At 37.8% G+C, this 15,564-nt stretch overlaps 1 protein-coding gene across 2 annotated transcripts in view; it reads right to left on the bottom strand.

Annotated features, from left to right (window-relative positions):
* The window catches only part of LOC139983142 (uncharacterized), a 78,338-nt gene extending 63,332 nt beyond the window's left edge, over window positions 1–15,006 (bottom strand). Inside the window, exons 1-4 of one of the 2 annotated variants that reach the window (XM_071996519.1) lie at window positions 14,209–15,006; window positions 7,033–7,193; window positions 4,834–4,914; window positions 3,150–3,470 (exon numbers count right to left, since the gene is read on the bottom strand). In XM_071996519.1, coding sequence (XP_071852620.1) covers window positions 3,150–3,470; window positions 4,834–4,894 — 382 coding nt within the window. In that variant the 5' untranslated portion in view covers window positions 4,895–4,914; window positions 7,033–7,193; window positions 14,209–15,006. The remainder of the gene's footprint in view (window positions 1–3,149; window positions 3,471–4,833; window positions 4,915–7,032; window positions 7,194–14,208) is intronic. The other variant, XM_071996517.1, reaches the window with a different exon arrangement.
* Window positions 15,007–15,564: the final 558 nt, after the last annotated feature.

The raw sequence follows: 15,564 nt of genomic DNA, 5'->3' as shown, positions 1-15,564 counted from the left end.
AGATCAATGTACCGTTATTTGCTTCACAGTGCATTATAGTAGGCAATAGGATCCCACTTATAGTAAGAACTCTGCTCGGCAACGCACCTAATGACCTTACTACGGAATTTGGGAGAGACACGACATACACAGACCGATAAAGGAAATGAGTTTTATCGTTAAATCAAAATGATTATATAAAGGTAATTATATGATTTCGTACCTGACATTCATATATTATCGTACGCTAGAGAAAGAACAGTAATAAATGTTAATTTAAATTAAATGTTAATTTAAATTGCCAGATACATCACATGAGATAGCTATGGTTTCACTTATCATTCAGTGATACATATCTTTCAAACATAACCTGTGTACTTCAATTTAGCCTATGTTAATGTTCTTTGTTCTAGCGAACGATAGTTTAAGATACCAGGTACGATATGTTAGAATTATGTACGTATTAAAAAAATCATATGCTTACCTGTAAACTCACTTATATGATCACGTTAGAGACTTCCATGTCATGTATTACAATATTAGAAACATTTCAAGAATTCCACCATTCCCAATGGTAAAAAAAAAAAAACACTTCTTAGCAAAATGAGGAAATTCACACCGATCAATGGAATTAGAACGACTGAACCAAAACATGACGTCACATTTAGGACACAACTCTTATCATGTTCTCATGGCCAGTAACGACCAAGAATGAAGGCTCTGTATTGATATGACTTCTGCGATTAGCTTTTATTATTGTTCTTTGTTTTAGCAAACTATACTTTAAGAAGCCAGGTACGATATCTTAGTAGTATGTAAGTATTAAACCAATTATATCCCTACCTGTAAACTCACTCTTATTGCCATGTTAGAGACTACCGAGTTTTGACCTGTCCGCGTACTTTTGTAATGAATAAAAAAAAACCTGTCTGTGTCATACACTTATATCACTGTACCGTTCTGGTATATACAGATGTAGGCAGTACTGTGACGCTTACAGTGAGACTTTGCTCCGCAACACATTTTATGACATACGTACTGAAACTACGAATGACATCGTAATCCATAGACCGGTAAGAAAACTGTTTATCCAAGCCGTTAAAAACATACATTTAGGGTAATGCATAAGAGAAAAAAAAACGTTTTAGGCAATGTTACTACAAAATATCAAATTTGACACACTGTCCTCCATCTTAAAAGATAAAAAGCTTAAATATGTGAAGAATATCATGAGTTATACTCACCGTACAAAATGGTAACAGAATAAGAGAAAAACGTCGTGCATTTGGTAATTATTTTTAAGTACGTCTAAAATTTGGTTATTGCTACGATGTCATGGCATATATAGATTTTTACATTATGTTCAGAAAGTATTACTTTGCAGATGTTAACAGTTACTATGTTACCTTTGTCCACGCTGACAAGAAGATTTAATAAATAATAATGACAATAATTTAATAATAATAATTTAAATATTTAACATATATTATAGGTATATACAGGTTCTGCTAGGATCGAAACGTAATGCTTTCTGACCTTTTTTCCAGTGATTTTGTTCATGTTAATTTGAAGGTACTCCGCTCACCTTCTTTGATGTAGCTTGATATATATTACATTCTCTGATCACATTCGCATGTATGCATCAGACTCTTTCTTTGCCCTGATCTGGATAGTTACTCATTTTTGTGCAATATCCCTGTAACACCTTTAGAATATGATTTCCTGTTGGAAATTGGAATTTGGGGTCGGGGCCTAGAGGTGGTAAGGAGGGGGCATATTTGTTTTATTCCCCAAGTTGGATATATTTCAGAGCACATTATTATCATAATATATATGTCAGATGTACTGAGTAATAATTGTTTAAAATGTTACTGATATTGTAACAGTTGGAGGGTAAGCGCTTTGTCTCTTCTAAAAGTTTTTTTTTAGTCTTGTCCTATTTTTTTCACTAGACCTGTACAGCTTGTTCTGTTTTCTTTTCAGTATCATTTCTAATTTTACAGTATCCGATAATGCAACATCTCCAGCTAACATGGAAGTATCTTTAGGACATTGACAAATATGAAGTAGCTCCTCTCTATAACAAACTTAACAACCTTCCAACCTGCCAACAACTAAGCAAATATTTCAAAAGAACCCGGGTACCATATCCATCGAACAACCCTTGTCAATAAAAGAGGGCAACGAAATTTAAATGTGAAGCCCCTTCTTGTCACAGGTCTTAAAGACTATAAATAATACTAAAAAGAAAAGGGTTTCCTCTTACTATTTCTCAACTGAAATTAAAGCAAACACAAAAAAAAAGACAATAGCAAGAGGAATGAAGTGCATGGTTTCCACCATTCATTTAGGGATAATTACATCAACTATTAGAAAGTATTGTTTGTGATTAGAAAATATTGTAGCCTTACCTTGTGAATATCAACCAATTAATTCACTTGTAAGGATTATACAGTATAGAATTTTAATTCGAAATGTTTCAATTTCCAAAAAAAAACAGTATTCCTATTTGAAATATAGACACAAAGATGTATGAGCCAAATAAATTTGACCTATTGACTCCTTCATGCTCAGACGGTGAAAATAGCAAGGTCCACTGTGAGTTTGTTTAAAGCAGATAACAGCAAGAATATCAACTCTTTGAAACACATTTAATTTCCTTAATGACGGTATGTTTCCCTGTAGACCTTATAGGTCCCCTTCAGAAAACTGATCTGATATTTACCAAACTATGTTCACAAAAAGGAAAACATAGCAATGGAGACCTCACATATTCATTTTAGTTTTAACTATGGAGTTACCATGTTTATAAGGTTTTCAGACTACCAAGTATGAATGACAAGAAGAGTTATCATGTATACAAGGTTTTAGACTTTAGCCTCTTTTGACCTCAAATGACCTTTCAAATTCGCAGTAAAGAATATCATGTAATGCACTCACTACGGCTGATCCACATACATAGCATGAAATTAAACCACCATGTTTTTGTTTTTATACCGTGTTTACAAGCGTAACTTACACACACGCATGCACCCAAGGGCAAATTGCAAATACGACATATTGTGTTGGAGCGGTTTGTTGATAATGATTGCTGATGTCATTATTTATCATGTATTTATTCCGTTCTGACACTTAGGTTTACAATAATCAAACTATACAAAGCTACATACCGGTTGTGTGCACACAGATAATTTTCGACATTCCTGAACTCGAAGTTGAGATTGCCGTTGATACTCGGTATACAGATTCATGGCTTGCCGTCACGTTATTTATAAGTAACGACCCGTTAGGATAAATATCATATTCTCCAGATTCGTAGCCATCTCCACGTTTGTCATCATCATGACGTAACAAAAGGGTCTTTCCTTCGTTAACATTGATCCAAGCTATGAGTGCTAAAGAACTTCCATTACAGGAACACGGAATGAGTCCTCTCGTACCAATTTCAACATAATGTGTATGTGCGCATTCTGTATCTTCTGGTAAAGTTGCTGTACAAAGGGAAAACATAATGTGCTGTCATAGATCTCGAACCCAGTAATGATTTATTTATATAAGGTATTACATTTTTCAATTGTAATGAGCCGTAATGAAACCTATCTTGAGATATCGTGTTTACAATTTTTTTTTAACGAATTACAGACTGTCACTTTGTAGACCCAAATGACCTTTAACCGCCACGAAAAAGAAACAATAAGGTCCTTGTACTGCTTATAGGAAGGCTACGTGCAAAATATGTGAGCCAATATAGTTTCCCATCTGGAAATATCGTGTTTAAAACATTTCAAGTTTTGACGCTCGATTACCTTAAATGAAATTTTACCTACACTAAATTGTAAAACATTTACACTACATAATGTTATCCTACCATGCATATATTAGTTCATCATTTTATTTTCAGGTTCTGGGGATACAGCGTTTATGAGATTTGTGTATGTTAACCAAACAATCAGAGTAATGTACTCATGTTAGGAAAGCCACTCAAAATACGAGACCTGAAGAGGTTACCAACCTTGAGATATCTATGAAGATACACATACTCACGCACACCCCTACTTGACTGCATTGGTTACATGACTGATATTGGCAATAACTAAATATAATACAAAATGCTCTGGGACTTAGATGACTTCTGCTTGTTCACAAGAAAAGAAGAACAATTATAATGTCCTGAACCACTATTTTGATGTATTATTACACTATTGCATTATAAACATAGGTTATGCTACTCAATGTGATTCATCAGCACACCAAGTATGAGAAGTATCCATTATTCCTACCATGATATATGTTATAAAGGTTTTCAGAGTTTGAACGCTGGTGACCCAGATGATCTCTAACCTCTCAAAAAGGACATAAAACATCAATACCACTGATCCTTACGAGAAGTATCCATGCCTTCACCAAACAATTGGTTCTTCTACTCAGTATATATACATGCCAAGTATATAGTATTCATACTTCCTTACTTCATATATCGTGTTTACAGTGTTTTCGGTGTTTAAACTCAGCTGACCTGAGATATTCTTTGACCTTCACCAAAAGCAATAGGGATCTTTTATTCGATAAGGGCCATCTACATGCCACGTTCGAAAAGTATCCATGATTCCTATCTTGTGATTTCGTGTTTCAACCCGGGCGTCGCTCACACATGCACACACGCCGCCATGGCTGCATAGGGGTTTCTCTTGTCATCGACTAACCAAACATGGTAATATTACGAAAGATGTGCACATTTTCAAAATGCTGTGTTGTAATAAATATATCAGCTTTTACCATATACAGCCATGATAGTGCAGCTACTTGTATGTACGTAATGAATGCTTCTCCACGTTTTAGTTGATTACTACTCACCTGACGATAGCAGAAGGATTATCGCGAATGCTAACAGGAGTCCTGTGTCAAAAATCGCCATGTCTTCTCATACGTCAGAATCTAAAATAGATTGATCGTACGTAACGGTGACGGTAAATAAAAATAAGTAAAAAAAAAGTTAAAGGTTACTGGTTATAGCGATAGGCCAGTTGCTACGTCGTTGTTCACCTTGTCTAGTGATTATCATAGAGGTACCAGGAGAAAATGGCTTTTCTAACGTTCATACTTTATAGCTGTACTGTGGAACGAACATGGTAACATATTTTACGGCTCCCAGAGTAAATAATAATAAAGGCTTATAAGCATAACTACTACAGTAAACTGTGTGCACTGTTGTGCTGGAAAACAACTAAATAAATGTCAAGGTAACGATACAAAAGTTAAACCTGGTCGAGGTTCTGGCTGAAATCAGAACCATTTACAAATAGGTAGTGTTTTAATTGCCTCTTAAAAGTAGCAGTATTTTGGATTTCTTTAAGGCTGTCACAAAGCTTATTCCACAATTTAGGTCCAGCCTTAGCAAACGAGCGATACCCATACGAGGATTTAAATCGAGACTCTATCGATAATGTATTTCTGCTACGGTCAGAGGTTACCAATATATCATGGATATATTTAGGACCCAGTCCTCTAACAGACTTAAACACATTCAAAATTTTTTAAAGTACACCCTCTCCTTGATTTTAAGCCAATGAAGGTCATGGAATAGATCAGTCACATGATCATATCTACTTTTACTATTTATCAATCTTGCAGCAAAATTTTGAATAGATTGGAGTTGATCATATAAATGTTGGTTGCTACCAAAATAAAGTGAGTTACAATAATCAATATGCGAAATAATCATGGATTGGACAATAATGCTTAACTCAGACTTAGTAAGATAAAATCGCATTTTAGAAATATTTCTAAGATTCTTACAGCACCTGGATTTATGTGAACATATTTGATGCCGAAAAGACATGGTATCGTCAAATGAAGCTGTTATACTAATATTTTGTTTGTTCTGACGAGTTCTTTAAAGCCGAGCAGGCAGTTTGAAACTTCCCATAGTCGAATTAGCTTGTTAAGGTACAAAGAAAAATACGTATGTATTACGGTGGGCTAAAGAAATAGTAAATGACGTAATTTGACACATAATTGTAAGCATTTTCTTTGGTGTTTATTGAAATATACCATTTATGTCCCAGTCATCACAACCATGTTGGTCGATATGGGTTTTACGTGGAGAAAGTGGTGTTAACGTGGCTGTGAGCTGGCCATGGAATACATATTTGAAGCCCATGTGGTGTTTGTATTATGTGTGGACAGTGGTGCGTAATCTACATTGACATTCCCGCATTTGTCAAGTGTGGATTGTATGTGGGCTTAAAGTGGGTTAATTGGTGTGGGTACATTTTTAGATGACTAATTGGGTTACATGTAGGGTTTGACATGAGTTTGAAATGAGAAAATCAGTGTGGGTAAACCAAGCTATTATGACACGAAGTTACAACAATTCGTCTCTAAAATTCCTCGTCAAATTACTGCAATAATCACAACAGATTCATAACGACAAAGAAGTCGCTTCTCTTAAAAAAAATTGCTCACTGGTCAACAACAATGATATTGTTTGACCAATACTCAAATTGTGAATGCTCTACAATAGCACTGCTCAAAGCTCACAGTCTTAACTAATAATTTGGATCACGGTGACAATGCTTAACTAGAGTAGTATAATACAATATAGCACGTTTTAAATTCATAACGATTTACCGGAGTCCAGTTGATATCATAGAAGCTCTGATCAGGGATGTAGCCAGGGCAGGGGGGGGGGGCAGTGGGAGCAACCCACCCCCCTTGAGTACCCCGAAAAATAAAATTGCACTAAAAGCAAGAAATAAAGTATTCTTGTTTTGAGTTTTGGAAGCTAATCGACACTTCTAAATCTCCCCCGAAAGTTAGCCTGCTTCGTAATACAATACTGTCATTATATTTCCTGCAAAGTGGGAGGCATTTCGGGGCTAAAATTGTCTTTGTACATCATGGCGCTCCATTAAGTGTAGTAATACTCCCTTTGTGAGAAGTGTTTTTTTTTTTCTAATTCTGCAACGCCACCCTCCCACCACGCCCCATTTTATGGCTAGGTTCATGGCTCCGGTGAATATAACATTGCAAGAAAGCATCAATAACACTCACCCTGTGTCTGCACTGTTCCTATCCATCCATCGTGTTATAAGTCTACAGTAGTGTGGTAGTTGTTACATTAATAAAGGCAAGCTACTGAGGCGTTTGATTGACACTTCCAGCAAGAAACATGTATTTATGGACAGTACCAAGTAGGCCTAAGGGCTGCATAGCTGATTGAGATGAAAACAACAGTGTACATTGATGTGGTTCTTCGTTTTAGCGGTCTGTTAAAGCTCACAAATGACCGTTTATAACATACGAATATAAAGACAGGGTGTTCTTACATTATAGTTTACCTAATCTGTGTTAGTTATTTACCCTTCCAGTTTTATTTAGATTGACACAAGACGTTTTTATCAAAAATAAAGAAGCCTGAATTACTCCCAGTAGGTACAAGCTCTTAATTTCTTCATTATTTGATTAACCGGTGTCTGTTCTTTTGGTTGCTACTTGTCCCTTTTACCCCAACTGGAAATATCAAGCAAAGGAAAATATCAGTATAAATAAAACATAGTTTAACTTCAAAATAAAGTACACGTTTATACAGAATAGTAAGCGCTTGCTCTGAATAGGGAACATGCCCAAAATGACGGGACTTGCCTGTATAAATAACGGGCATTTCGTGGTCTCATTGCATTCCTAACCTCCCATCGATTTCCTTAAAATGATGCCGTAAAAGTTCTGGTACAATTTAGAATTCTCGTGATGATAACAGATATATATAATAAAATTGCATTTTCAATGATTTTTTTCATTTTTCAAATGCACTGGGCACCTCCCACTTCCTGGGCACCTCCCACTTACACCTTCTTCCGGACCAATCCCCACGGTGACACGCGGGCTCACATGTCCCGCGAGTTGGGTAGGAGAGGGAAGGGACGGCAACTACTATGGGAGCCGTAGACGAAAGTCAAGCGAGTCGAGTGAGATCGATCAACAGAGACCCTTGTCCAGTGAAACAAGGTGGAGTGAGTGTGATATCATATGCTACAGTCAACCACCTAACTGCTAGGTACAAACATGAGCACAGATAGAAGGAGCCCACATGTGGGGGCTGCTGACTCACTTCTGACTGTATCAGTAGTGAGCGGAGTCGGATCAGTGGGGTGCCCTCTTTCCTACGGAAAGACCATCGTTATGGACTAGTTGAGACAAGTGGTACATGGTGCGAGGTAGAAGAGTCTTCCCATAATCCACGGAGCTCAGCAGTCGGGTCTAGTTTCATAATCGTATGTCCCGAACGTGCTGGTGTGAGGAGGGAGAGACAGGTAAGTATCGTTGCTGGTAAATCCCAAAGTGGCAAGTTTTAAAGAATTTTCTTCGCTCCTCTCTTACCTGTCTCGCACTCCACATCTGCAAGGAGTGGCTCTGTTGCGATGGTGGGAGGCCGAACGGGTGAACCATGCAGCTGCTTTCAGAATATCCTCCAGAGGAACCTCTACGAACAGAGCATTGGAGGATGCCTTTCCTCTGAGGTCGTAAGTCGTTACCCTCTCCCCTGCCGGGGTATGAGGCTGGATCAGCTGTCCAATCCATCTGGAGATCTGAAGGCAGGTGTGTAAGGCGGGGACAGGATAATGAACAGTCTCGGTGAGGTACGGAGTGTCTTGGTTTTTCTGGTTCTTTGCAGGAACGCTGGCTCTGGGACCAGGCGACCACCGTGGTTGTCAAAACGGAATAGCCCCTTTGCCACGGAGAGGCATGGAAGCAACTTATTCTCCTGGCTGATGCTGCGGCTACCAAGAATACGGTTTTGTATGTCAGTGGCGAAGAGAAGCTGACGCCATCGGTTCAAATTGAATGTCAGACATATACCTCAGAAATCCCTGGTTTGGATATATACATACGTCGATAATTACCTGTCTCCTACTACACTAACGCACTTTCTTATTCTATCAATACGCTACTGGTTTAATTTTAGCACTGCGCACCGTTGACTTCTTCTACGTGTCACCGCACAATATCTCCTCCTTCGTGATTTACCAATGCTGATGCAGCCCGAGGACCGAAGTTGTACGGGTGGCGGAGGCACGGAGATCCCAACCCGAAAGGGAGCGAGAAAATACACGCCGAAGTGTCAGTAGCCGGCAGGTTTGCCAACAATGAAGGGGTGACAAAATTCAGTAATGTACGTATGAGGCCCAAGATTCCCACCTTGAGGTCTGGTAGTAGTCGTAGATTAATCCAGAACGTCTGGTATGTCCGGGACGTCTGGGTGGATATATCCGGTATGTCTGTCCGATATATCCGGTATTTTCGGTATGTCCTGGCCTATCATGCTGTGGAGAGAGGCACTGGATAGATGTGTTAAACAAGTAGATAGGCCCCCGAACTTACTGGTCAAAATCAATTTGTCGAGACTGCGATCAGTCGACCTGCCGTAAACGTTGTGTAGGGCCCGCGAGTGGAGGTGAGAGATGGTAGAGACAGGTAAGTTCGTTCGTTTATACGCAAACCAGTAAGTTTTGGAGTATTTACTACAATAACACACATAGTGGCACTGATACGATGGTGGGAGGCCCAACGGGCGGGACCTACCTGGAGGAACGCCCAACATCGCGAGACCGAAGGCCAAATCTGAGGCGACAGTGTCAGTTAGGTACGACTCGACGAATGTCAAATGGGAATTCCATGCAGAGGGCCGAAAGATATTTTCCACCGGGACACCGGCAAATATGGCTTTTGATGTCATGGCCCGGATGGGTCGATCCGCATTCGCGTGGAGCAGGATCATTTGCACCAGCTGCACTTACTGATAGTGTCTTTGGAGGCATCCGAGTGACGGCTGGTAAGTAAAGCGAAGAGGGCCTGTGAGGGTCTCAGGGCAGGTACCATTTGAGGGCCCTCATTGGGCCCCACAGCTTATCAAAGGACAAGGATAATTTGAGGGAGGCTGGTGTTCCCTGTTATGAAGTCTTGAAATCTCTGTGAGTCAGCCTTGATTGGGATGTAGAGGTACGCGTCCTTAAGGTCGACTGAAGGAGCCCACTTGCCCTGTGTAAGGCTCGGTAGGATTAGAGCGAGAGTCTGAAGGGCGGAACCGAGTAGGTCGGACGAAAAACTTGTTCAGGGGTTTGAGATTTAGTATTGGTCTTTAGGACCCGTCTTTTGTTCGGCTTCAGGAAGAAGGACGAGCGAAAGAGTGGTCTCTCTTCTCCCGTAGTCTCATTTGTCACGCTCTTCGCCAGTAGCGTGTGGAGTTCGCTCTCGTGGGCGCGTCAATATATATATATATATATATATAATATATATATATATATATATATATATATATATATATATATATATATATATATATATATATATATATATATATATACAACAATATACTTGGTAAAAATCGATTAATGACTAGTCTATGACCAGAGTGATAGCACATCATTGCCAAAATCATCCATGGAAGTGTGCACTTTAGATTGCAAGCAATGGTGATCAGTGTGGATTAAGGTAGTTTAGTGTAGGGAACATGTGTAGTAATTGAGAAGACCTATCATTGTAGGTCTGGATCTAAAGCTTCCAGAAACCTAACCTAGTACAATAACTTTATTTGCATTAAGAAACGTTGAATCCAGCATATTGCAGTGTAAATCATCGGGCGTACGAAGACAACGGTATTTTCACAAACTAAATAGTAGTCGGGTCAGTTCCGTTATGCAGAATATACTTTGAACTTGAACAATTGAAACCACTCATGCGAGTTTGTTGCCATTGAGAGACACTAATTGTAATATTAGACACAATGACGTCAGACGGAATAATTATCATGGCAACAGATACGGAGTTTAAGCAATTTTATAATGGTTTTGCTGTAGGCCTAATAAAATATGTTCCATGAAAAGTAGATTTTTTTTGTTTAAGGCATATTCCACAATATTTTGTATTTATTTTTCTTAATCGGAGGGGACTAAATTAAAAGTTGTATATCTAGCTATTCCCATCATCCTTTTGTCCTTCATTAATTAGTGCAATATATGAAATATATATTTTTTGTTTTAACTGTATGTTGTTAACATTAACAACATTACATCACACTGGTAAGTTCAAACTCAACTGATACGCATAATTAAAGTAAATAGGAAATCACACTCAGAAAGAACCCTCCCAAAATGGAACAAAGGGGCAAATATATATTTTAAGCAGAGTTTAGGTTTGCTTTAGGGAGGGGGTGCGAGGGGTGGGGAGCTTCATTCTCTGTATGTGATCCCCACCTCCCTAATTGATTAGTAAAATATATTAACTTTATATACTTTACAGGTAATTGTACCAGTACAGTTTTGTATAGTTGTTTCACCAAAGAAAATACACGTGACCTATATACAGTGTGCGGAGGATGGGAGGGGGTAGGGGTTAGGGGAGGGAGATATGTGATACATTATTTTCCTTAATTTCTTAGAAACGATCTTTTACGCAATAGGAATGTAAACGGGATATGTGTAGAACAACAAATGATGAAATTAGCACTTGTACCGTACAGGTCTGTCTAGTTGTTGATAGGTGTCTTACCAAACAAAATGCACATGGACTATATACTGCACGATTAGGGGAGGGCGTGGGAGTTACGTTAGCTCTCGTATAGACCTGGGACACGTTATTGTCCCCACGTTCCTAGACATAATCAGTAGAATTACCTATGTCTGATGTAACAGCATTGTGAATATTAACGGCATGGAGCATATTTAACGGCGATGTGAATATTATCAAGGCATTGTGAATAAATAAGTGAAGGGGTTATGCTGCGTTCAAGAAATAACCAGTTAAAATTGATACCGCGTGTTCATAATCACGTGGATCGGAGCAAATGCATTTGAGTCCAAGGCATTGGCTGTAAACAATATAAATATTGCAACTATGTGTGAATGGTATTAAAGTAAAAATACATGAATACCAGTAGGCTTACAATAGACCGAAGTGTTGAAGAAAGTTCTATCCAACTTACCAGAGCATCTAAAATGATATTTAGTATTTATAATCTTCTACAGAAAATGTAATGTTCTCATGAAATAAACTATGATGTTCAAAGAATGAATGAGAGATTCTTCACGTGGCCAGACAAAAATAGATATCGTTAATGTATGTAGAATAATTTTGCGGTTTAAGTGGAGAAGCGGCGTCGGATACCACATTCACTTAATTAGACTGTCCTTATCTAGGGCAGACAAATTGAACAGTGCGGACTTTTTAACATACGGACAAACGCTTGCTTTAACTACTTACATTATAAAAAAAAAATATTTACATGTATATAGTGTTTAAGTTTGATTAATCATTCGTGATTTGGAATCTTTTCATCCTATAATTAGGTAGTATTGATAAAATTGTCTTTACAGGCAATTTTTTCGACAAATCCGCAAGTTATTGTGCTCGACTCAAAAGTTAGCCACCATTATTTGTTGTCGGTTGGTAGCGGGATTTTGCAAGACTTCCGAATCTTGCAACCGTCTATAACCGTAGCTAGCTATCATACATTCTAATCAAGGTTAATGTGGGTGAAGGATCTGGTGGGAAAGGTCTGGCGTAGTCCTAATTCAAGCTCTATAGAAAGGGTATCTCTGTTTGCCGATCGCTGGATACATTCATTGATTGTTATTTTCTCACTTTTCTGATGACTTTTCTGGGTATGCACTCTTACACAAACCATTTTGATCAAACTCTGTCATCAATATGCTAAGGTTTAAAATTGGCTGAGACACCTTAGGCGATTTTAAAATAATTATGTAAGTTTGTGACACATAACTTTAAAATACGCTTTCTCACAAAATAATTACGGATGCAACGAGAATTACCTTAACAGACAGTAAGAACTCAATTGTTATTATACTGGATGTCAGAAGTTATTTTGAATTAGCAAAAGTCAAGAATTACTCTGGAAGGCTGACAACATTTCCGACGAAAAGGAACTGGGGGATATCATACTTAGTATCTGAACTGCTCCATTTTGAGTTTAAGAATCCTTCAGGTTTCAGGAGAGATTCTCTTTGAAGCCAGGTTATATGTGAGACGAGAAGTCTTATGTTCCAGATGGTAATGTTTCTATATTTAGTATACCGACTAAATTGGTTCATTTGATTTCGTGGGTCATTGGAGGTGCAAAAGGTGAAAAGTTGGGAATGTTCCACTTCAACATTCTTGTCAGGGGATGTTATTCCCGATAATACTTCACTCAGCAATATCACTGGGGAAGTGGTGAGGAACAAACAAAAAACCAAACACAGAGATAAGTTCAAACCATCCCCACCTTCCGTAATTCCTTCATTGATTAGTGCAATGTATTGACGTAATACACTTTATAGGTAGCTATGCAAGTAAAGGTTTTCTAGTTGTAGATATCTGTCTCATCCGACGTGTGACACGTGACCTATATAATGTACGGAGGGGCGGGTATGTTAAGTCTTGCCGGGACATGAGACAAGTTATTGTCCCTAAGTTCCTAGACACAGCCTCCCAAATTGTACCTATCAATATTCCTGAATGTGAACTAACTATATAAATAGCTTCAAATAATGAATTTAAGTGTATGCAATTAATATTTATAACAGTACATCACACTGGTAAGTTCAAACTCAACTGATACGGATAACTCAAGAAAAGAGGAAATCATACACAGAAATATTCTCCTAAAATGGAAAAAAGGGGGACACATACATATATTAAGATTAGTATAGCAGGGTTTGCTTTTGTTCGAGCGAGGGGGATGAGGAGCTTCATTCTCTTTATGTCATCATGTCTTGTACTATTCCCACCTTCGGTTATTCCTTCATTGATTAGTACAATCTATTAACTTTACATACTTTCAAGGTAGTTGTACAAGTACAGGTTTGTCTAGTTGTTGATAGGTGTCTCACCAAACAAAATGTACGTGACCTATATGCAGTTCCAAGACAGCATCTTTTCGAATGATGAAATTAGTGTATGTAGTTAACATAAACAAATATAAGGCATACCACCTAGGTGAGTTCAAAATCATCTAATTAAAGCATAGGGAACTCACACACACATCTTCAGAGATGTAACAAAATGTTTACACATTTACACCTAATGAGGTCTAACGTGTGAAGAGGGGACGGGAAGGACGGTAGGTGGTAGCGGAGAGTAGTGGATTTCCTCTGTGTCATCCGGTCCTACACTATACCCACCTTTCTTATTTCCTTCATTTATTAATACGATCTATTCAACTTATTTACTTACCTAAGAGGGTTTAATAGGATGTCCTTTGTTCTGGTGTAAACAACATTGAATCAATGATATGTAGTTTCAATAATATGGAAATCCTTTATTGTTATATTCAGTCCTTGATGATTGGTTCCATTATCGAATCGTCCTGGAATGGGCGGTGGTGTCCAACTGTTCGATTGAGGAAGTTTTAATGAACATACAATGTCATGTCAATATATCAAGCCTCTCTAAATCTAAGGTAGCTGAGACGGTATCGAAATTCAATTACGAAGTCAGTAAATATATATACAAATTAAGCAGACATAACTCCGATAAACAAAGATATTTCGAGGAACACATCCATTACTTCATGTATTACCGTGATAGACGCGTTAAAAACGGTCGTAAACCGGTGTGCCATACTTTCTGATTTGAATATTTGGTTCACACGTACATACAGTTAACTTTTATATGTAACTTTTGTTTCCAATCATGAGTCATATCTTCAGTAACCGTAGTAACATAACAAATCTATTCATAACTATCCAACCGATGCAGCGGTCATACTGCATATACAATAGCATGGATACGTCAGTTACTAAATTCATACACTGATGACGTAAAGCCTCTGTATTGCATTTTAGAATTGCATTGACTTGTTTTAGTGAAGCTTGTTGGTTATGACACGCACTTTGAATATGGGAACTGTTCATATGCACATTTTTGCTAAATTGAACCCACTATAATGGTTCTACTTAGAAGAAAATCACATAATGTCACCGCCCTATTAAGTCATTGCCTAGCTAAGTTTTAACTTGGATCAAGTACTAGTTTATACCCTACAAACACGATACATAACTTGTATGTATCCGTTACATTGCACTTTGGGCCATATGTTACATAAAGAGCCAGCATAACAGATACTTAACATATAATTTATTTTGTTTTGTAACTTCAAAGCGCAACTAATACATAAAATAAGTATATCAGTTACGTTACAGTTCAGTACATTTGTTACATATAAAGACAGCGAAACAGTTACTGAACATATACGTTCTTTGCTTTAGTAACTGTTATTCGTAACTAATACACACAATATTATTGTATCTGTTACAGTGTATTTTGGGTCATATCTCACATATATAGACAACACAACAGACACATAACAGATACATTACTTCGTTTCGTAATTGTTATTCGTAACTAAAACATACGACATGACTGTATCCGTTACATTGCACTTTGGGCCATTTGTTACATATAGAGACAGCATAACAGATACTTAACATATATTTTATTTTGTTTTGTAACTTCAAAGCTCAACTAATACATAAAATAAGTATATCAGTTACGTTGCAGTTCAGTACATTTGTTACACATAAAGACAGC

Source organism: Apostichopus japonicus, chromosome 16 (genome assembly GCF_037975245.1).
Source record: "Apostichopus japonicus isolate 1M-3 chromosome 16, ASM3797524v1, whole genome shotgun sequence".
In the NCBI taxonomy this organism is placed as follows: Eukaryota; Metazoa; Echinodermata; class Holothuroidea; order Aspidochirotida; family Stichopodidae; genus Apostichopus; species Apostichopus japonicus.
Note: the sequence above shows the minus strand (reverse complement) of the source record. Positions and strands in the feature narration are given on the sequence as shown.